This window comes from Tyto alba, unplaced genomic scaffold (assembly GCF_018691265.1).
Source record: "Tyto alba isolate M040663 unplaced genomic scaffold, T.alba_DEE_v4.0 Super-Scaffold_8, whole genome shotgun sequence".
NCBI classification, from domain to species: Eukaryota; Metazoa; Chordata; class Aves; order Strigiformes; family Tytonidae; genus Tyto; species Tyto alba.
The window spans coordinates 24,698,314-24,718,337 of NW_024881329.1; the positions used below are offsets into that span (position 1 = coordinate 24,698,314).

A 20,024-nucleotide genomic window follows, 5' to 3' on the forward strand; every position below is an offset into this window, starting at 1 on the left:
GCATTCTTTGGGGTGCCCCGGGACGCCCCCCCCCCCATCACTGTAGCGTCGCCCCCCGTCCCTCCCATCTCATCAGGGCGCTGCCGAGCACCCCTGCCTCAGTTTCCCCCAGGGAGCCCGTGCAGTTGCCAACATCTTTATTAGGGACACGGTGGGGACACGCACGTCCCCAGGGCCGGGGGGGGGGGTCCTGCGCCGCCCCCCCCTCACACCAGCCCCCCGCTCCAGCGCCGGACGGCAGCGCCGCTGCTGCCGCATCCAGCTCCTGGGCGGCCGCGGCTCCGGCTCCTCTCGGCCGCCTCCTCCTCGTCCTCCTCGTCCTCCTCCTCGGCGGAGTCTTAATTAGCGGGTAACGAGGCGAGGGGGCCGTCCTCGGCAGCGCAGCCCCGGGGCGGGGGGGCCCTGGCCTCGCCGTTACATCAGTCGGCACTGCTCAGCACCTGCCGCCCCCGGCAGGTCCAGGTTGAAGCCGGGGGGCTGCAGGGTGGCGTGAGTCGGGGGGGGACACCAGGCAGAGCCCCCCCGCCCTCCCAGAGGGACCCCGGAGACACTCACCGACTCCCCAGCCAGCTCCTTGGGCGGGTGCCCCAGATCCTGCAGCTGGAGAGTGGGGGGAGCGGGGGGTCAGGGTGGCAGCGGGCGCTGGGGGGTTACGGGTGTCCTGGGGAGGGCTGGGGGGGGCACATCTGACCTGCTGCATGAGGTCGAGGAGGGTCTCGAAGCGCGCCCGCCGCTCCTCCTCGCCCTCGCCCGGGCGCTCGCCCTCCAGCTGCCGGCAGATGCGGCCCATCACGCCGAGCTGCGCCCGGTACCGCTCGTACTGCTCGGCCGGCAGCGCCCCGCCGTGCCGCTGCAGCCACTCCGGGTACTGCCAAGGGGGCGGCGGGGGGTCACGCCGGGACCCCCGCACCTGCCCCGCCCCCCCGGCGGGCCCCCCACCTTCTCGGTGATCTCCTTCAGCGAGGGGTACAGCACATCCTTGGAGAGCAGGCTCTGCATGATGCTCCGCATGACAGGCAGGACGCTGCCCTCGCCGTCGCTCTCCTCCAGCCCCAGCCCCTCCAGCGCCTTCGCCAGCTCCTCCTCCGAGGCCGAGGAGCTCTGCGGGGACACCGTCAGCCACCCCCCAGGATGCGGGGGGACCCCCGGGGGGCACCCCGCTTGGCCGGGGGGCAGGCGGCCGTACCTGCAGGTCGGTGGCGTTCCTGGCCAGGCCGCTCAGCGTCTCTTTCAGGCAGGAGGTGAACTCCTGCTGCGACGCCGCATCGCTGCCTGCGGGGACCAGGGGACGCCGGTCGGGGACGGGGAGACGCCGGGCACCCCGCGGCACCCCGCTCAGGCAAGGGCTGGGGTCTTGTCTGGGGGGCCCCGCTCCCAAACGGGGGGCTTGCGGGACCGGGGTGTCCCCCAACAGCCCCAAAACCTTGTCCCGCTCCACCACGGTGCCGGCTGGCGAGGCTCGGGGAGCCCGTGGCACACAGGTACCCCGCTGCACCCCACAGCACCCCGCTCAGGCCAGGGTCAGGGTCTTGTCTTGGGGACCCCAGTCCCAAATGAGGGGCTTGCGGGACCGGGGTGTCCCCCAGAAGCCCCCAAACCTTCTCCTCCTCCCGCTCCGCTGCAGTGCTGGCTGACATCAGGGAGGCTCGGGGAGCCCGCGGCACTCGGGACGACACCCCGCACCCCACAGCACCCCACTCAGGCAAGTGTCAGGGTCCTGGGGACCCCACTCCCCAACGAGGGGCTTGTGCGACCCAGCCAGCGCTGGGGGATGGCCGTGCCGTTTAGGCCCGGCGAGGGGCTGCGGCCGGCAGGACCGCAGCGTGCCGGGCCCCCCGCTCACCCACTCTGCCCGCCGCCTCCGACAGCTTCTGGAACTGCTCCACCAAGTGCGGCTCCTCCCGGGCCAGCTCCTGCATGGCCTGCTCGAACTCGGCCGCCGCCTGCGAGGCCAGCTCCCCCTCAAACAGCTCCTGGAAAAACCTCTCCTGCGAGGCGAAGAGGGAGGCCTGGGGAGAGGGGCACGGTCAGCCCCCCCCCCCGCGGGCCGGGGCGAGGGCGGCCGGCGCGTCCCGGCGGCGTCGCACCTTGGCGGCGGCGCTGGGCGAGGGCTGCGCCCCGGCGGGGGCCGGCGGCGGGGGGGCGGCGGGCCGGGCCTTCTCGAAGTCGTCCAGGGCACCTGGGAAGGGGGCCAGGCTGAGCGGGGACCCCCGGGCACCCCTGGCCCAGGGACACACCCCCGAGGTAGGTCCCTGCACCCCATAAGGAACCCCGCCCCGCGGCACAGGCCGGCTCCCCCCGCGGCCCTCCCAGCGCCCGCCCAGCCCCGACACCCCCCACCCCGCTGTGCCCCAATAACTGCACCCCAGTAACCCCCAGCCCCCCTGCACCCCAGTAACCCCCAGCCCCCCTGCACCCCAGTAACCCCCAACCCCCCTGCACCCCAGTAACCCCCAGCCCCACTGCACCCCAATAACCCCCAGCCCCCCTGCACCCCAGTAACCCCCAGCCCCACTGCACCCCAATAGCCCCCAGCCCCCCTGCACCCCAGTAACCCCCAGCCCCACTGCACCCCAATAACCCCCAGCCCCACTGCACCCCAGTAACCCCCAGCCCCACTGCACCCCAGTAACCTCCCAACCCCCCTGCACCCCAATAACCCCCAGCCCCACTGCACCCCAGTAACCCCCAGCCCCACTGCACCCCCAATAACCTCCCAACCCCACTGCACCCCAGTAACCCCCAACCCCCCTGCACCCCAGTAACCCCCAGCCCCACTGCACCCCAATAGCCCCCAGCCCCACTGCACCCCAGTAACCCCCAGCCCCACTGCAACCCAATAACCCCCAGCCCCACTGCACCCCAGTAACCCCCAGCCCCACTGCACCCCAATAACCTCCCAACCCCCCTGCACCCCAGTAACCCCCAGCCCCACTGCACCCCAATAACCCCCAGCCCCACTGCACCCCAGTAACCCCCAACCCCACTGCACCCCAATGACACCCCCAGCCCCCCTGCACCCCAATAACCCCCAGCCCCACTGCACCCCAGTAACCCCCAGCCCCACTGCACCCCCAATAACCGCCCAACCCCACTGCACCCCAATGACACCCCCAGCCCCACCGCACCCCAGTGACCCCCCAGCCCCGCCGCACCCCAGTGACCCCCCCAAACCCCAATGCCCCCCCAGCCCCATTCCGACCCCAATGACCTCCCAGCCCCGCTGCACCCCAGTGACCCCCCCAAACCCCACTGCCCCCCCAGCCCCATTCCGGCCCCGGTGAGCCCCCGCACCCCCCGCACCCCCCGCACCCCCCCTCACTGTCGAGCAGCTCCTCCAGCTCTGGGTCTGGGCCCGGGCCCGGGCCCGGCTCCGCCGCCATCTTCGCGCCGCTCCGCCTCCGCCGCGGAGGGGGCGGGACCGCCGCGCCACGCCCCCCCGCCCGGGCACGCCGCCTCTGCGAGCCCCGCCCCTCGCGGCGCAGCTCCGCCCTGCGCCCGCCAGGCGGCGCCACAGTGCAAGGGGCGGGGCGGGGCGGGGCGGGGCGGGGCGGGGCGGGGCGGGGCGGGGCGGGGCGGGGCGGGGCGGGGCGGGGCGGGGCGGGGCGGGGCGGGGCGGGGCCGCCCCCCCCGGGCCGGGACAGCGCAGGCGGGGGCGGCCCGCGGGGTCCTGGGCGCTGGGGTCCCAGCTCTTGGGGTCCCAGTTCTTGGGGTCCCAGCTCTTGGGGTCCCAGCCCCGTGGGGTCCCAGTTCGTGGGGTCCCAATTCTTGGGGTCCCAGCCCCCTGGGGTCCCAGCTCTTGGGGTCCCAGCTCTTGGGGTCCCAGCCCCCTGGGGTCCCAGCTCTTGGGGTCCCAGTTCTTGGGGTCCCAGCCCCGTGGGGTCCCAGCTCTCAGCGTCCCAGCCCCCTGGGGTCCCAGCTCTTGGGGTCCCAGTTCGTGGAGTCCCAGCTCTTGGGGTTCCAGCCCCGTGGGGTCCCAGTTCTTGGGGTCCCAGCTCTTGGGGTTCCAGCCCCGTGGGGTCCCAGCTCTTGGGGTCCCAGCTCTTGGGGTCCCAGCCCTGTGGGGTCCCAGTTCTTGGGGTCCCAGCTCATGGGGTCCCAGTTCTTGGGGTCCCAGCTCATGGGGTCCCAGCCCCGTGGGGTCCCAGCCCCGTGGGGTCCCAGCCCTTGGGGTCCCAGCTGCCAAGACCCCAGCTCTCGGCATCCCAGCCCTCAGCGTCCCAGCTCTCAGGGTCCCATCCCTCAGCGTTCCAGCCCCTTGGGGCCCCAGTAGTCACTTGGGGCCCCAGCCCTCAGCATTCCAGCCCCCTGGGGTCCCAGCTCTCAGCGTCCCAGCCCCGTGGGGTCCCAGCCCCGTGGGGTCCCAGCTCTTGGGGTCCCAGCTCTTGGGGTCCCAGCCCTGTGGGGTCCCAGCTCTTGGGGTCCCAGTTCTTGGGTTCCCAGCTCTTGGGGTCCCAGCCCCGTGGGGTCCCAGCTCTTGGGGTCCCAGCTCTTGGGGTCCCAGTCACTTGGGGTCCCAGCCCTCAGCGTCCCAGCCCCGTGGGGTCCCAGCCCCTTGGGGTCCCAGCTCCTCATGGGTGCAGGACACCCTTGGGACCCCTCAGGCCCCACATCCTTGGAGGGTCCTGGTGCGCAGAGGGTCCCCCCCAGACGAAGGGACCAGCAGTTCCTCCAGACCCATCCTCATCCCTCGCTGGTGACCGAGCACGTCCCCGACGTGCTGCCAGTCATGTGTGCTCCCCGGGCCGGGGCGAAGCCCTGGGGACGCGGAAGTCGCTTCCTTCCCCTTTCCTCAAATAGCTGCTATGCAAAGGGCCCCACCAGTGCCGGGGATGGCCAGGAGCGCGGCACTGCTCCTCTGGGGTGAGTGCCTGGGCACGGGTCACAGGGCTGGGCACGGGGCCCGACGCCACAGGGATGGGCGCCCGGACCCCCCGGCGCTTTGGGCTGAGGCAGAGCGTGGTGGCTCTGAGGGACTGCTGGGTGGCTGCGGGGTCCCCCCAGGTCCCAAACACCAGCAGAGCCAGCACGTGGGGTTGTACCTCTGGTGTGCCTGGGGCCGTGGGGCTCGGGATGGGGTGACAGGGAGGAGGGGACAGAGATGGGGGCACAGGCATCACAGGGATGGAGATGTGGGGACTGGCACCATGTAGCTGGGGTGGCTGTGGGGGTGGAGACATGGGGACAGGGCTGTGGGGTTGGGGACATGGCAACGATGGGGACGTGGGGATGGAGATGTGGGGTTGGAGATGTGGGGACAAGCACCATGCAGATGGGGCTGTGGGGACAGGTGCTATGGGGATGGGACTGTGGGAACAGGGCCATGTTCTGTGGGGAACCACCCATCCATGGGGATGGGTGCCATGGGGCCGGCAGAGGTGTCCCCAAACCCTGCGCCAGCCCAGGGGGGTGGTGGCAGTGTCCCCGAGCCCTGTTCCATCCCGGGGGGGTGGTGGCAGTGTCCCCGAGCCCTGCGCCAGTCTGGGGTGGTGGTAGCAGCATCCCCAAGCCTTGTTCCATCCCGGGGGGTGGTGGCAGTGTCCCCAAGCCCTGCGCCAGCCCAGGGGGGTGGTGGCAGCGTCCCCGAGCCCGGCACCAGCCCGGGGTGGCCGTGCTGCCCAGGTGCGGTGCGTGGGTGGCTCTGACGCAGCCGTGTCCCCGGGGCTCTCCCAGCTGCCCTGGGAACCGTCCCCCCGTCCTTTCCCATGGGTGCTGGTGTCTCCGTGGGGGCAGCTTGGGGACAGCCCCCACCCAGCCCGTCTCCCTTTATCCTTTCCAGCCCAAGCCCTCGGCCTCGCTGGTGAGTCCTTGCTGCCGGCCCCCAACCCCACTGTCCCCAGACCCTGTCGGTCACCCTGGCAGGCTGGTGTCCCCTGTCACCCCGCAGGTGCCCAGCCCAGCCAGCTCATTCTAACCCCCCCCTGGATGACGGTGTTCACGGAGGAGGAGGTGACGCTGAGGTGCGTGGGGTCCAGCTCGCCCGGCCCCACTGACTGGTACATCAACGAGCAGCTCTGGTACCAGGCAGGGCCCGACCACATCCGCATCTCCAGGAGCCGTGCCGAGAGCATCATCTACCGGTGCCGCAGCCCCGGCGCCAGCCTCAGCCCCCCCATCACCCTGACCTTCTCAGAAGGTGAGGGGCAGGATGGGTGCCCCCGGGGCTCTGGGTGGGCTCTGTTTCACAGCCCTTCTCCCCTTGTGTGCTGGGAGCCCATCCCCGTGCACACAGGTGTGTCCATGCACACACTGGCTGCATCTTCTGTGTGTCGCCGGGGGCATCCCTGCGCACACCAGCACATCCCCGTGCGTGTTGGGGGCATCCCTGTGCACGACAGGTCCATCCCCTGCGCACAGCGGCTGCATCCCCGTGCACACCAGCGCGTCCCCGTGCACACCGGCGCGTCCCCGTGCAACAAGAGCCCACCAGCTGCATCCCTGTGCCCTCTCTTGCAGACTGGCTGGTGCTGCAGGTGCCAGCGCAGACGCTGCTGGAGGGGGACACATTGCGGCTGCGCTGCCGGGGCTGGAAGGACAAGGGAATCACCCAGGTGTTGTTTTACCGCGAGTGGAAGCTGCTGGGGAGGCCGTCCCAGGGGACCGAGCTGCGCCTGCCCACCCTGCAGCTGCACCACAGCGGGCGCTACCACTGCGAGGCCACCGTGCGCCACATCATAGCGCAGTGGCGTAGGTCGGTGCTGGTGCCGGTGGTGGTGGAAGGTGAGCGCCCACTCCCCAACACCCACCCAGCGGGGTGCAGCCCCCCCTCCTCAGTGGGCTCGGGGTCACCGTCCCCCTGCCTGGATCCTTCCCAGAGCTCTTCTCGGTGCCAGTGCTGCGCCTGGAGGGCCCGGCCGAGCCCCCCGAGGGAGCGCCCCTCACCCTGGGCTGCCTCAGCCGCCTCAGCCCCCTGCGGCCCCTCACCCGCCTCCAGCACGTCTTCTACCAGGACAAGGTGGTGGTGGGGGGCCCCCAGGACTCCCCCCAGCTCCTGCTGCCGGCCGTGGAGCTGTCCCATTCGGGGAACTACTCCTGCGAGGTGCGGACGGAGATGACCAGCGTGCAGAAACACAGCACCCCGGTCACCATCACTGTGCACAGTGAGTGTGCAGGAGGGATGGGGATGTGCCGGGGCCCTGCAGCCCTCCCCAGGTCCCCGGGTTCCTCCTTGGCACCCCACATCCCTCCCCATGTCCCTCCATCCTTCCCTGGGATCCCTCCATCCCTCCCCAGATCCCTCCCATGCCTACCTGTGTTTCTGCATGACTCCCTAGGTCCCCTAATCCCTCCCCAGGTCCCCCCATCTCTCTCCACGTCCCCCCATCTCTTCCCAGGTCCTTCCATCCCTCCACATGTTCCTTTGTACCTCACCAGATCCTTCCATCCCTCCCTGGGGTCCCTCCGTCCCTCCCCAGGTCCCCACAGCCCTCCCAGTGTCCCTCCATCCATCTCTGAGTCCCTCCATCCCCACCTGGTCCCCCCCATCTCTCCCTGGGTCCCTCCATCCCTCCCCAGCTCCTTCCATCCCTCCCCAGGTCTCCACATCTCTCCCAGGGGTCTCCTCCATCCCTCTCTGGGTCCCCCCCACCCCTCCCTGGGTCCCCTGTCCCTCCCTGTCTCCTCCTCGCAGGGGTCCCAGTTTCGGGGGTGTCCTTGGTGGTGCAGCCCCCTGAGGGGGAGGTGGCGGAGGGCGACCGCCTGGTGCTGGGCTGCTCGGTGGCTGCGGGGACGGGGCCCCTCTCCTTCTCCTGGCACCGGCAGGGCTCGGCCGTGCCGCTGGCCACCGGCCCCCGCTACGAGCTCCGCGCCGTGCGGCAGCGGGACGGCGGCCGCTACCACTGCAGGGCCACCAACGGCGACACCGGGGCGGACAGCCCGCCGCTGTGGGTCAGCGTGCTGGGTGAGCAGGGCCCTCTGGCTTCAGCTGCCCCCCACCCACAGCATCACCTCGTCCCGTGCCAGGGGACGGCCGCTGCCACCGGCCTGACCCCCTCTCCGCCTGGCAGTGCCAGTGGCCGGTGTCGCCATCGCGATGGAGAGGATGGAGCCATCGGTGCCGGCGGGCGAGAGCCTCAACCCAGGCTGCTGGGTGCAGGCGGGCGAGAGCCTCAACCTGAGCTGCTTGGTGCAGGCGGGCGAGAGCTTCAACCCGAGCTGCTCAGTGCCGGCGGGCGAGAGCCTCAACCTGAGCTGCTCGGTGCCGGCGGGCGAGAGCCTCAACCTGAGCTGCTCGGTGCAGGCGGGCACCGCGCCGGTGACCTTCACGTGGCTGCGGGACGGGCAGGAGCTGAGCTGGGGGCCCGTCCTGTCCCTGGGGACCGTGGATCCGGCGCACGCCGGGACCTACCACTGCCTGGCCACCAACCGCCTCGGCACCCACCGCACCTTCCGGGCGTGCAGCCCGGCGCTGGCCCTCTCGGTGACGCAGCCGAAATGGGGATTGAGGCAGCAGAGCACAGGTGGGGGCCGTGATCATTCACCCCCCCCCCGGGGTCCCCTGGCCCCCCAGCCTTGGGGCTGACCCGGGCTCGTCCCCACTCTGTCCCCAGCCATCGCCACGGGGCTCAGCGTGTCCCTCCTGCTCCTGCTCGCCGCTGCCATGGCCTGGCACCTCCAGCGCCGGCACCACACGGGTGGGTCACCCACACTGGTGGTCCTGGGTGGGGTGAAAGCCCCCCACACCATCCACAGAGCGCACCCCACATCTCCCATCCTGGCCAGGGCTGGGCCCGCGGTGCCTGTGGCTTGGGGTCCTGGGAGGTCCTGGGGGAACCCCCTGCTTGCGGCCCATGTCCCCCCATCTCATCTGGGTGCGTGGGTCTGAGTCCCTGGAAGGGATAGGTTGGGGGTCCCGGAGGTCTAGAGGTCCTGGGGGGTGGTGTCTCCTCTCCTTCCTGGCCAAGCTGGGCTGAGCCCCGTGGTCCTTGGCTTGAGGTCCAGGGGGTCCTGGGGTGCCTCGGGGGCGTCTCCCTGCTTGCAGCCCACATCTCCCCTGTCTCATCTGGGGTCTGGCACCCCCAGACAACACTCATCCGAATCCCTGGTACCACCAGCTCTGAGTCCCAGGGTCCCCCCCTCCCTCCTGGGTGTGCAGGGCTGAGCTCTGGGGCCCTTGTCTCGGGGTGCCGGGGGTCCCTCACCGCTCACCCTCCCCCCCCCTTTGCTTTGCAGCCGCCAGGAAGAGCCGGGTCAGGTGAGCAGGGGAGGGTCTGGCCAGACGCCCCTTTCCCGGGGGCTGGGAGAGCAGCTCCCCCTCTCCCCCATCTGCCCCTGCCCCAGGCGTCCCCTTGTCCCCACAGGGACCCCACTGCCTCCCCGGAGCCTGAGGGTCGCTGGCCGGAGCCCACAGCCCCCCCCGGGGCGCCGGGGGACGGGGAGGTGCTGTACGCACAAGTCACAGTCGCCGAACTGGGCGGAGGTAAGGGGGGGGGGGGGGGGGGGGGATGGGACACGCCGCCCACGCGTGTCACCGCCGCCAGCACGGGTCCCCGAATGGGTTTCTCTTTCAGGAAGTTCCCCGTCCCGGTCCCCCCGCTCCGCCCCCCCCCCGGAGTCACCCGTCACCTACGCGGTGCTGCCGGGTCCCCACGCGCGGCTGCGGCTGCCGAGCGACATCTACGAGAACGTCCCGTGACATCCGCGGGACGCTGGGGATGCCACTGCACAGGGTGTCCAGCACTCCCCATTCCCTCTCCCCTTGCTCCCCGCTCCTGGGGGGGATGGAGGAGCTGTTTCCACGGTATTAGCCTCAAAATACAGGTTTTTTGGTTAAACAGGAAGAAATGGTGGTTTTCCTCCCCGGGAGTACCTCCTCCACCCAGAAACGCGTGCCAGCAGCGACCAGGAGCCAGTGCCACTGTCCCCAGCCCCACGGTGTCCCTGGCCCCATCCTCATCAGACGGTGGCACTGTCCCTGGGGGGTCCCCGGGGGGTCCCTGTCCCCAGCAGACCGTGGCACTGTCCCTGTCGGGTGCCCAGCCCTGCTGGCAGTCGGTGCCAGCGTCCCCATTCCCAGCTCTCCCCCCGTCCTTACAGAAACCCTCCTACCCCGTTTGCACATGCTGCTGCTTTACGAGGCAGGGGGGGGTGCGCATCAGAAGCGGGGGGCAGCACCCCCCAGTCCAGGGCAGCTTCAGCACTCCGCAGGCTCAGGGGGTCCGGGCACAGCGGGAGGCAGTTCAGGGCCAAACCCAGCCCTTTCCAGGAGGAAAAAGCTTCATTTCTCCATCACAGTCCCAGGAGGGGGGGGCTGAGGGGGGTAGGGGGGGTCCCCTCAGCTGCTGGGGACAGAGGGGGGGATGAGGGGCGGCTGCGGTGTGGCGGCAGGACGGGGTCAGGAGTGTTTGGTCTGGAGGGTTTCGTACAGCTCCTGGCCTTCGCTGCTGAGGCCCTGTGTGGAGGGAGGGGGTTACGGGGTGCCTGTGTCCCCCCCCGCCACTCCCCCTCCAGACTGTCACCCCACTGCACAGACTTCCCACCCAACACGGGCCCCAGGGGGCTGGGGGGGGGGGGCTGCACCCAGGGTGGGTGCTCCCGAGGCTGGGGGGAGGAAGGGGGACAGGGCACCCCCCAAGTTACAGCACATGCAGCGGGGGGAACCCCTTCAGGGACAGCAGCCATCAGCAGGGCCCCCCCAGGACAGGGCCCCCCCCCGGGACGCATCACCCCCAGGCTGACTTACAGTGTAGATGGCTTCTTCTTTCTGCTCCAGGAAAGAGAAATAGAAAGAGCTGGGGAGGGTCAGGGCAGGGGGGGCAGACATGGACACACCTGCCCCCCACCCCTGCACCTCTCCCCTCACTCCCTGGGGAAGTTTCCCAGGTTTCTTTCCCCCAGTCTGGGACCACCAGAGCCCCCCTGACCTCCCCAATTCCCCTTCACTTCCCCTTCCACAGCTGCAGCACTGGCTGTGATGGGCACTGTCTGGGGCGGGGTTGGGGGGGGCAGGCCCCCCCCACGGGACCCCAGCCCCAAAGCTCCCCAGTCCCAGCTGCCCTTTGCTGACAGCGCCATTACCTCCGTGCCGGCTCCCTTGGGCAGCGCTCGGTGGGTCAGGAACTGCAGGGGGACGAGGGGTTTGCCCAAAAGCCAAAAAAAAATAAAAAAAGAAATAAGAGGAGGAAAAAGCCCTGCATGGGCAGGGAAGCCCTGAGGCACCCGCTATGGCATGCCAGGGGGTGTCATGACCCCCCAAAAATGGGGCCCACTGGGATTTTAGCTGGGTCCCCGAGCTGGGGACAGGGGGGCTGCGGGCCAGATCCTGGTGCTCACCTTGAGGCGGCAATAGAGGACAGTGAGGACGATGCCGTAGAGGAAGAGGATGGCGTCCAGGATGTAGCAGAGCTCCGGCTCCATCAAGGCTTCTGGGGAGGACGGAGAGGGGGGCAGAGGGGAGTCCCCGGGTCAGCATCGCCCTGGGGCACGTCCTGCACCCGACCTGGTCGCCGAGAGCTCGGCTCCGCCGCCTCCGAGCGCGGCCCCGCTCTGCGCCAGCGGAGGGTCCCGGGGGGGCGCAGGCGGCACCGACGCCCCCTCCAACGGCGTCGCAGAGCCCCAGACCCACCGGGACTCACGCTGGGGCGCCCCTCTGCGCCACAAGCACCCCGGGGGTGGCCGTGGGGAGGCTTCACCGGATCCCGGCTCGCCCCGAAGGACGAGGACGCCGTTCAAGGAGCCAACCCAACAGCCGTGCGCCCACCCCGCCGCTCCCCGTCCCCGCGGGACCCCCCCGGCCCCACCTGCCGCCGGGGTCCGCAGCAGCAGCAGGGCGGCAGCGAGCAGCAGGCAGGTGCCCATCGCCGCGCCGAGCAGGGTCCGGCAGCTTGGGGCTGTTGCGCTGGAGTCAGCGACCGCAGAGCCACCGCTGCCTTCCTCCCCCCTGCCTCGCACCGCCCCCACTTCACTTCCCCCCCGCTCCCCCCAAAAAGGAACCGGCCAGCGCAGCCGTCCCCTCCTCCCGCAAAAGGCGGTGGGGACATTGCTCAAGGGCCGGGTGAGCTGTCCCCTAGGCCCGCCCCAGCCCTGCTGGCACCCGGGCCCTGGTTTGGTCACCCGGGGGGGGGCTGCAGGGGCACCCACCAGCCCCCCGGGCTGAAGGCTGTCGGGGAAAGCCTGCGGTCTGCAGGTGCTGGAGGAGAAAGCCCAGGGATCCCTCCAGGCTCCCTCCCGAGATCCTCCGCCCAGGAAGGGCTGTGACCACGGGAAGGGGAAGCTCTCGACCACAAGTCTCACGTGGGGAAAGGGAGGAAGAACGAGAGGTTTCAGTGGGTTTCGGCCGAAGCAGGGCTGGACAGGCAGGACCCGGTTTAGTCTTTATTTGACTCAGCTGAGGAAGAGGGTGCAGGGGCACCGGGGGAACCCCCGGCCTGGAGCAGCACACACAGCAGGAGATGGGCACGGCGCGGCCGCCACCTCACCGATCCACTTCCCCAAAGACGATGTCCTGCGTGCCTGGGGGAGGGAGAGGGGTCAGGGCACGACCAGCCCCCCGGCATGGGGAAGGAGCCCCGCCGAGAGCCGCAGGAGCCCCTGGCCCAAGGAGGGAACGTACCGATGATGGCCACGACGTCTGCCAGCATGTGGCCCTGTGACATCCGATCCAGACCGGCCTGAAGCAGAGCGACAGGGACCCTCATGAGCCTGCAGCCCCCCACTGAAGACCCCCCGGGCACCCATCACCCTGGCCCCAGGCCTGCCAAGGCAGGAGGGGGACGGCTCTGCCCCCCGGCTTTGCACAGTGGTGGGACGGCCGAGCAGGGCAGGGCCCAGCTCACCACTTCCGGAGCTGGTGTTGCGCTGTCAGGGGGGGGCCCGCTCCCCCCGGGGCTGGGGCAGGCAGGGGAGGGGGTGCTGCCCCCACCAGCACAGCCTGGCAGGGAGGGAAGTGGTCAGTTATCGGCAGAGGAAGGAAACCAGCTCTAGCAGCAGAGGCACGAGGGGTGCGTTCGAGTCCCAGAGGGGCCCCAGGGGACACGCAGGCGGTGGCCCACGGACCCCTGCCCCAGCCCACCGTGGTGGGGCCACGCTGGAGCAGGCCCAGCGAGGGGAGAGGGGAGGCAAGCTCGTCCCCTCCAGCCCAAATCCCACCCTCGCCGCGGCGGTGCCGCTCCTACCAGGTGAGCGAATCCCGGCGCCTTGATCTTGCAGCGGTAGGGGCGGCTGCTGCCGTCCGAGACAAGGTAGATGCCGAACTCGCCCTGCAAGGACACGGGGACAGGGTGGGTGATGCCGTGCCACTGTCAGGGGGCTGGGGCTCTGTCTCCCAGCTGCAGCATCCAGCCCTCCGACACCAGCCTGGTGCGAGAGCACAGTCCTGGGGGCAGAGCAGCCCACCCCACTGGGGACAGGAGCACTGCCACGTCCCCAAGAGCCAGCACACCCTTCACCATGTCACTGTCCCCGTAACGCCCTGAGAAGTGTCACCTTGGGGGCCTCAATGGCCGTGTAGGTGGCTCCGGGGGGCACCTGGTAGCCCTCCGTGTAGAGCTTGAAGTGATGGATCAGGGACTCCATGGAGGCCTGGGGGGAGAGGCGGGCACCGTCACCAGGCCGGGCCCAGCCGAGCGCGACAGACCCCACCAGCAAAACCCTCAGCACAAGCACCCGACGTGTGGCGGGGGAAGGAACCGCCTTTACCTTCATCTCTGCACGCTTGGGAGGGGAGATTTTGGCATCGTCTACTTTGATCTCCCCCTCAGGCATCTTGTTGAGGCACTGGAGGATGATACGGAGGGACTGTCGCATCTCCTCCACGCGGCACAGGTACCTGTGGGACCCCCGCGCCGCTCAGGACCTGCCCCTCGGGTGGTGGGCGCCCCATGGGGAAGCCCCAGCCTCAGCGCAGGCCCACGGAGGAGGCGTGACCCTGCCGAGACCCCCCACGGCCCCGGGCAGAGCCAGGGGGTGACGTACCTGTCGTAGCAGTCGCCCCGGGAGCCGATGGGGACGTCGAACTCCACCTGGTCATAGACGTCGTAGGGCTGGGTCTTGCGCAGATCCCAGTGGATCCCCGAGCCCCGAAGCATCACCCCGCTGGGCGGAGGGAGGCAGGTGAGCAGCCCACCCAAAGCGGGGGTCCCAGCCCCGCGCCAGCTCCAGGCCCTCCCTACACCCCAAAGCGGACCCCGACACGGGGGAAAGCGGCCACGTGTCCCCCCCTGCACAGACCCCCCAGCCCTGAGCAGCAGGCATGGGAGGACACCCTGGGGACATCGGGTGGGTAGAGCCAGACAGGACACGGCGTCACAGCTCCTGCCGTGCTGTGGCCACCGCCCTGACCATCACCGGGTGTCACCGGTCCCCAAGACAGCTCCGATCGGCCCTAGGGACTCCCACTGATCCCTCTGGCGGGGGGGACACAACACAGCTGGGCAGTGGCAGGAGGCTGAGCCCCTCCGGAGCATCCCCAGGAGCCCCCAAACCCACCTGAACCCATAGTTGAGAGCCTCCTCCGCCGTTATCACCCCGATGTCGACGGTGCGGTTCTTCCAGATGCGGTTGTTGGTCAGCATCTGAGGGCAGCAAGGTGTTAGTCACCCGTCCCCCGCACCGGCTGCCCCTCCTGACTGCGCACCCTCTCTCCTGACCCGTCACCTTGTCACCACTGCCGCAGGAGGAAGAACCCCGCGCTGGCTGAGCCCAGGGCACAGGCCACGCAAGATCCCAGCCCTCAGGGTGCTGGGAAATGGGGACTGTCCCTCCCTCCCAGGTTTCGAGCAGAAGCCCAGCTCCCGGCCTGCCTTACCTCCTCCACCTCGTCTACCCGTATGGAGAAGTTCTTCACGAACTCATAAATGTCGTCCATCAGCCCCAGGGGCAGGTCCTGCGTGGGAGGAGAGGGGAGGTCAGCCCGTGCGTGGCCAGTGGCACTGGAGGGGCCATTGCCCACGCAGGGACACCCCACTCATCCCTGCCAGACTGGAGGGGCTCTGCAGGGAGCCGGGGCACGGCGCAGCCCCCCTTACCTGGTGCACCCCGCCAGGGCGGATGTAGGCAGCGTGCATCCGTGCCCCCGAGACCCGCTCGTAGAACTCGAACATCTGCAGGGACAGAGGGGATCCCGCTGCATCCTGGCACAGAGGGGCAGCACCGAACCCCAAATCCGCTCCCCCGGCACAGCTGCGCTGCCCTTTACCTTCTCCCTCTCCTCAAACATCCAGAAGAAGGGGGTCATGGCCCCAATGTCCAGCGCGTGCGTGGTCACGGCCATGATGTGGTTGAGCAGCCGAGTGATCTCTGCGAAGAGGACTGGGGGCAGAGGGGGCACAGGGGGGTGAGCACCCCACTGGGGAGGGGGAACAGGGGCTGAGCCCCCAGAAAGCCAAGTGCTACAAGCCCTCAGGAGGACAGGCAGGAGCGCCTGCCTCCGGGACGGGAGCTGGGGCCCCCGTGGAAACGGTACGGGGGTGCATGGGGCCACCCCCACCTCGGATCCACTGAGCCCGCAGGGGGGGGCGGATGTTGAGCAGCTTCTCCACAGCCAGGGAATAGGCCTGCTCGTTGCACATCATGGAGACGTAGTCCAGGCGGTCGAAATACGGCAGCGCCTGCCGAAAGAAACGCGTCGGCGGCAGCTGCCGGCACCCGGAGCCGGGCAGCGAAGGGCCGGCACTGCCAGGAGCACCAAAGGCCTCGTCCCAGCCGGGGGGCGCTGGGACGCAGCCCCCAGGCACGGCGCCTTCCCAGCTCAGGGCGCTGTGAGCACCGTAGCAGCCACGCAGGCGGCCCAAAAGCTCCGGCCCCGGGCTGGAACAGCCCTGTCTCGGGATACAGCGTGCGGGAAAACAGGCAACATCCCTCTGCCAGAGTTTTCCAGCTCGCAGGCGCTGCATGCTCAGCACACGCCAGCTGAGAACCGTCTCTGCCATGCAGCTGAGCATGGCTGTCACGGTGCTCCCCCCCCGCCCTGGACTATTTCAAGCTCCATTTCTGCTGCCAACAGAAAGGTTAAACCCAGTTGGAATAATAAATCAGCAGGGTCTGTTTACAAACACCACTGCAAACCCTGACAGGCAAATAAATCCCCTCCTAACGCATCTAGAAGGCTGCTGACGTATCTGGTGAGGCAGCTGCTGACAGATGGATGCCAACAGCCCCTCGCCTCCTAGCTTCCTCACCCGAAGGGACACCCCTTGCTCTCCCCACAGACAGACACCAGCCCCCGGGATGGAGAAGCACTGGGAGCCTGTTGTGCCTTACCTGGAGATACGTCTTGTACTCGATGAGCTTCTCAGTGCCTCGGTGCAGGAGGCCAATGTGGGGGTCACACTTCTTCACCGTCTCCCCGCTGAGCTCCATGACCAGCCGCAGGACCCCGTGGGCAGCTGGGTGCTGGGGCCCAAAGTTTATGGTCAAAGTCGAGACATTCTTGTGAGGCAGAGGGTCCTTGTCTGCTCAGGGGAAGGAGAGAGGAGAGTTAGGCGGGGAAGAACATCCACCCCCCCAGAAGTGTCGCTGCCTCGAGCCTTTCCCAGCAGCACGGACACACAGAGTGGACACTGGACAGACGTCCAAGCTCAGCGCTTGGCTGGACGTCAGCAACGCAGCTTCCTGGCCGCCAGCTCCCGTCTCGGCCCAATGCCAGAGCCCTACGATGAGTCCAAGGGCTTCCCGCTCCTCCCAGTGCGTGGGGAGCCAGACGGCTTCCTGGGGCTGGGGGGCTGCGGCAGAGACCCGGCACGGGGAGGTTTGCAGAGCCAGCACGGGGAAGCGAGGGGTGCAGAGCTCAAAGCCGGCAGGAGCCCCTTGCAGCAGCCTGAGGTGAAAGCTCCCGGGGGACTTGCCCCGTACACCTGCACTCCCTCAGAGCCGGGCACCCACACGATGCTCGAGAGAACAAGACACCCCCCGAGCGCCCACCGAGTCCCCAGTGGGCACCCACCAGGCAGCCAGTGAGCCCCAGTCCGGCCCCGAGCACCCACCAAGCAGCACCCCTGGGTACCCAGGGACCTGGGAGACCCCCAGACTGGGCCGGTACCTCCCTGAGCCCCGGGCCCCAGCAGACACCCAGCGAGCCCCACACTGACACCGGGAACCCTCCGGTCCTGCGTAACCCCCAACCCGACATCCCCCAGCCCTCCACGGGACCCCGAGCACCCACAGGGGCTCCAACGAGCTCCAGGCTGGCTCTGGAACCCACGGAGCAACCCCCAAGGGTGCCTGACACCCCCCCAGAGACCAGCCGGGGCACCCCACACCCTCCCAATGGCTCCCAACACCTCAGGGACCCCTCGCCCCTCCGGTGCCCATTCCGGGCACCTCACACCCCCCAGGGCCTGGCCCTCCCCGCTCCGGGGCCTCCCCAGACCCTCAGGGACCCCCCGCGGTGCCCCAGGCTCTCCCGGAGCCCCCGCCAAGGGCGCCCCCCCCGCCGCCCTCACCGTTCCAGGGTGGCGGCACCCACTTCTCCGTCTCCTTGCTCGGGTACATGATGGCGCCGGCGAAATGCTGGGCCCACTCCACATCGGGCTGCCACTGCCGGGCTGACCTGCGGGACGGGACCGGGACGTCAGGGGAGGCCGGCGCCCCGCTGCCCCCCCGAGCCTCCCGCCGCTCTCACCGGGCCGGGCCCCGCCCCCCCCAGCCTCCCGCCGCTCTCACCGGGCCGGGACCGCTCCCGGCCCCCCCCCCCCGAGCCTCCCGCCGCTCTCACCGGGCCGGGCCCCCCCCCCCCGAGCCTCCCGCCGCTCTCACCGGGCCGGGACCGCTCCCGGCCATGCCGCCGCCGCCGCCGCCGCCGCCCGCAGCCCCGAAGGTGCCCGCAGCCGCCCCAGCGCCCGCAGCGCCGCCATCTTGCCCTTGGCACTGCGCAGGCGCCGCTGCGGTGGGGGGCGGGGACTGGCGCCATGCTTGGGGAGGGCAGGCGAAGCCCCCGTCTCGCCGCCATATTGAGCGCGGTCAGCTCCGCCGCCATCTTTACGAAGGGAAAGAGCCGGGAATGGAGCGGTCGCCATCTTTGTGCCGGGCAGGGGCTGGCGGCGGGACGGGGCGGTCCCGTGGGGACGGGGGTGGAGGGGACACGGGTGGGGATGGGGGTGGGGATGGAGGGGACAGGGGTGGGGACAGGGGTGGGGATGGAGGGGACAGGGGTGGGGATGGAGGGGACACGGGTGGGGACGGGGGTGGGGACAGAGGGGACAGGGGTGGGCACAAGGATGGGGATGGAGGGGACTGGGGTGGGGACTGGGGTGGGGACAGAGGGGACAAGGATGGAGACAGGGATGGGGGTGGAGGGGACACGGATGAGGACAAGGGCGGGGACGGAGGGGACAGGGTGCTGCCCGGAGGGGAGCAGGACGCACTGGGTGAAGGAGGAGCAGGGTGACCCAGTGTGATGGCAACAAAGGACATGTGTCCCCAGGCCTTCCTGCTCTGGGACTGTCCCCTCCCGTGACACACGCGGTGTCCTCATGTGGGTGCCTGGGGGGTGACAGGTACCAGGGTGCCGTGTGGGTGCCAGGGTACGGGGTGACCAAAATTGTCCTGTGTCCACCCCGGCCAAGCTGCCCCCCCAGCCGCTCCCCGCCCGGGGAGTACCCAGGCTCCGGCAGCTGAATTTGCCCCCCCTCGCAGGGAACACGGGGACCATCTTGCTGTGCCAGCACCCCCCGTGTCCCTCGTCCCCCCCCGCCGGGGTCACGCAGGCTCCCATGGCCCCACTCTGCATCACCGTCCCTGGTGACGCCAGCAGCCGCCCCCACCCCCACGTCACAGCTGTTCGTGACCCGGCATGACTCACGGCAACCGCACGCGGTGATGCTGTCCAGATGTTGGCCGCTGGCCACCCCCCCACCCCCCGCTGTGGCACGGGGCCATCCTGCTGGGCCTGCATCTGGCCCCCGGGGGGGAGGCTGAGCCAGGACGGGCCCTCCCATGCTGGAGCCCCTGCCAGCACCCATGGGTGCTCCCCATGGCCCAGACCCCAGACCTGTGGGGGGTGACGGAGCTGGGGGGTGGTGGAACCGAGAGATACTGGAGCTGGGGATAGTGAAGCTGGGGGATGCTGGAGCTGGGGCGTACTGGAGCTGGGTGATGCTGGACCTGGGTGATGCTCGAGCTGCAGGATACTGGAGCTGTGCATACTGGAGCTGGGCATACTGGAGCTGTGCATACTGGAGCTGTGCATACTGGAGCTGGGCATACTGGAGCTGGGCATACTGGAGCCAGCAGGTGCTGGAGGTGGCGGATGCTGCCCGTGGTGGGTCTGGAGGTGGCGGATGTCGGCCAAAGCAGATGTCGGCTCCCGGGGACACCAGCTGCGCCGGACGCCGGAGCCCGCGGATGCCGCGGCCCGTGGGAGACCGGCCCCGGCGGATGCTGGCGCCCGGCGGACGCTGCCCGTGCCGGCTGCCAGCCATGGCAGGTGCCAGCACCGCGGTGAGCCGCCGGTGGGCTCGGTGGGCTCCGCACCCCACTGCCGGCACTGCGCCGGGCACGGTTGGGTGCTGGGCGGGTGCTGTCCCAGCCGGGTCCGTGGCTGCGATGCCGGCGGGGTCCCAGGGGTGCAGGGCAGCACTGCTGTGGCGCCAGCACAGAGGCCCTTTGTGCGGCAGCGCCGGGTGCCGCCGGGTCCCTTTGTGCGGGGCCACGTCACCCTGTTGTTCTCCCGGGGACGGCGGGGACGGCACCGGCACCAGCACCTGCACGGCAGCACCCACGGCCCCACGGGGCACCCCCAGAGGGGTGCTGGGGGCACTGGGGCAGGAAGGGAGGACAGGCCCAGCCCCCCCCCTGTTCCGAGAAGGGAGGAAGCAGGATGCGGCCCATGTCCTGCCCCGCCGGGCTGGGGGCCAGGAGGTGACTGGTGTGTGACACAGCGGATGGCCGTGCTGGGAAGTGCGGACACGGGGTGGGGATGGAGGGGCTGACACCGGACGGGCTGGGGCGGAGAGGGCAGGGAGGGATGGAGAGAATGAGGAGGGATGGAGGAGACAGGGAGGGAGCGGACAGGCAGGGATGGAGGGGATGGAGCAGTGGGGTACTGGGGGGGCAGCGGGTGCTGCAGGGTGGGGGAGCCCCCGGGGGTG

At 70.0% G+C, this 20,024-nt stretch overlaps 4 protein-coding genes across 5 annotated transcripts; 1 reads left to right on the forward strand and 3 right to left on the reverse strand.

Annotated features, from left to right (window-relative positions):
* Positions 1-120: 120 nt before the first annotated feature.
* LOC122152547 (peroxisomal biogenesis factor 19-like) lies at positions 121-3,442 on the reverse strand. Its single transcript, XM_042785086.1, has 8 exons — positions 3,323-3,442; positions 2,088-2,179; positions 1,844-2,009; positions 1,187-1,272; positions 940-1,101; positions 692-868; positions 556-600; positions 121-477 (listed from the first exon to the last, which is right to left on the reverse strand). The coding sequence occupies exons 1-8, from the start codon at positions 3,381-3,383 to the stop codon at positions 415-417; spliced, it is 852 nt and encodes a 283-aa protein (XP_042641020.1). The 5' UTR covers positions 3,384-3,442; the 3' UTR covers positions 121-414.
* A 946-nt stretch (positions 3,443-4,388) lies between these two features.
* Positions 4,389-10,302, forward strand: LOC116964881 (Fc receptor-like protein 3). Its single transcript, XM_042784843.1, has 11 exons — positions 4,389-4,863; positions 5,780-5,800; positions 5,888-5,960; positions 6,054-6,136; positions 6,457-6,720; positions 6,816-7,100; positions 7,631-7,900; positions 8,007-8,459; positions 8,550-8,633; positions 9,172-9,193; positions 9,300-10,302. Exons 1-11 carry the CDS (start codon positions 4,806-4,808, stop codon positions 10,300-10,302), a joined length of 2,616 nt encoding a protein of 871 aa, XP_042640777.1. The 5' UTR covers positions 4,389-4,805.
* LOC122152515 (high affinity immunoglobulin epsilon receptor subunit gamma-like) lies at positions 10,198-11,838 on the reverse strand. 2 transcript variants are annotated; one of them, XM_042784841.1, is made up of 5 exons: positions 11,739-11,838; positions 11,272-11,363; positions 11,017-11,058; positions 10,682-10,702; positions 10,198-10,390 (listed from the first exon to the last, which is right to left on the reverse strand). In XM_042784841.1, exons 1-5 carry the CDS (start codon positions 11,794-11,796, stop codon positions 10,334-10,336), a joined length of 270 nt encoding a protein of 89 aa, XP_042640775.1. In that variant the 5' UTR covers positions 11,797-11,838; the 3' UTR covers positions 10,198-10,333. The 2 variants fall into 2 exon arrangements, with proteins under 2 accessions (XP_042640775.1, XP_042640774.1); XM_042784840.1 differs by having other exon boundaries at positions 10,682-10,705.
* A 430-nt stretch (positions 11,839-12,268) lies between these two features.
* On the reverse strand, positions 12,269-18,358 carry LOC122152500 (NADH dehydrogenase [ubiquinone] iron-sulfur protein 2, mitochondrial-like). The gene is made up of 15 exons (XM_042784791.1): positions 18,300-18,358; positions 17,692-17,911; positions 17,379-17,485; positions 16,198-16,388; positions 15,425-15,545; positions 15,134-15,246; positions 14,964-15,038; positions 14,744-14,821; positions 14,425-14,510; positions 13,912-14,031; positions 13,636-13,765; positions 13,423-13,518; positions 13,113-13,196; positions 12,551-12,608; positions 12,269-12,450 (listed from the first exon to the last, which is right to left on the reverse strand). The coding sequence occupies exons 1-15, from the start codon at positions 18,346-18,348 to the stop codon at positions 12,413-12,415; spliced, it is 1,566 nt and encodes a 521-aa protein (XP_042640725.1). The 5' UTR covers positions 18,349-18,358; the 3' UTR covers positions 12,269-12,412.
* Positions 18,359-20,024: the final 1,666 nt, after the last annotated feature.

What these genes read in the sequence shown, in the direction of transcription:
- LOC122152500 (XM_042784791.1), bottom strand. Translation starts at nt 18,348, where the DNA reads ATGTCCTTTGTTGCCATCACACTGGGTCACCCTGCTCCTCCTTCACCC. An exon ending in AGTACAAGACGTATCTCCAG is followed by an intron (nt 15,546 to 16,197) that starts GTAAGGCACAAC and finishes TTCTTTCGGCAG; the next exon opens with GCGCTGCCGTATTTCGACCG. An exon ending in CGGCCATTGAGGCCCCCAAG is followed by an intron (nt 13,197 to 13,422) that starts GTGACACTTCTC and finishes GTGTCCTTGCAG; the next exon opens with GGCGAGTTCGGCATCTACCT.
- LOC122152515 (XM_042784840.1), bottom strand. Translation starts at nt 11,796, where the DNA reads ATGGGCACCTGCCTGCTGCTCGCTGCCGCCCTGCTGCTGCTGCGGACC. An exon ending in GCTGCGGACCCCGGCGGCAG is followed by an intron (nt 11,364 to 11,738) that starts GTGGGGCCGGGG and finishes CGTCCTCCCCAG; the next exon opens with AAGCCTTGATGGAGCCGGAG. An exon ending in CCAAGGGAGCCGGCACGGAG is followed by an intron (nt 10,706 to 11,016) that starts GTAATGGCGCTG and finishes TCTTTCCTGGAG; the next exon opens with CAGAAAGAAGAAGCCATCTA.
- LOC116964881 (XM_042784843.1), top strand. Translation starts at nt 4,806, where the DNA reads ATGCAAAGGGCCCCACCAGTGCCGGGGATGGCCAGGAGCGCGGCACTG. An exon ending in ATTGAGGCAGCAGAGCACAG is followed by an intron (nt 8,460 to 8,549) that starts GTGGGGGCCGTG and finishes CTCTGTCCCCAG; the next exon opens with CCATCGCCACGGGGCTCAGC. An exon ending in GCCAGGAAGAGCCGGGTCAG is followed by an intron (nt 9,194 to 9,299) that starts GTGAGCAGGGGA and finishes TTGTCCCCACAG; the next exon opens with GGACCCCACTGCCTCCCCGG.
- LOC122152547 (XM_042785086.1), bottom strand. Translation starts at nt 3,383, where the DNA reads ATGGCGGCGGAGCCGGGCCCGGGCCCGGGCCCAGACCCAGAGCTGGAG. An exon ending in CGCCCAGCGCCGCCGCCAAG is followed by an intron (nt 2,010 to 2,087) that starts GTGCGACGCCGC and finishes CCCTCTCCCCAG; the next exon opens with GCCTCCCTCTTCGCCTCGCA. An exon ending in GGAACGCCACCGACCTGCAG is followed by an intron (nt 1,102 to 1,186) that starts GTACGGCCGCCT and finishes GTGTCCCCGCAG; the next exon opens with AGCTCCTCGGCCTCGGAGGA.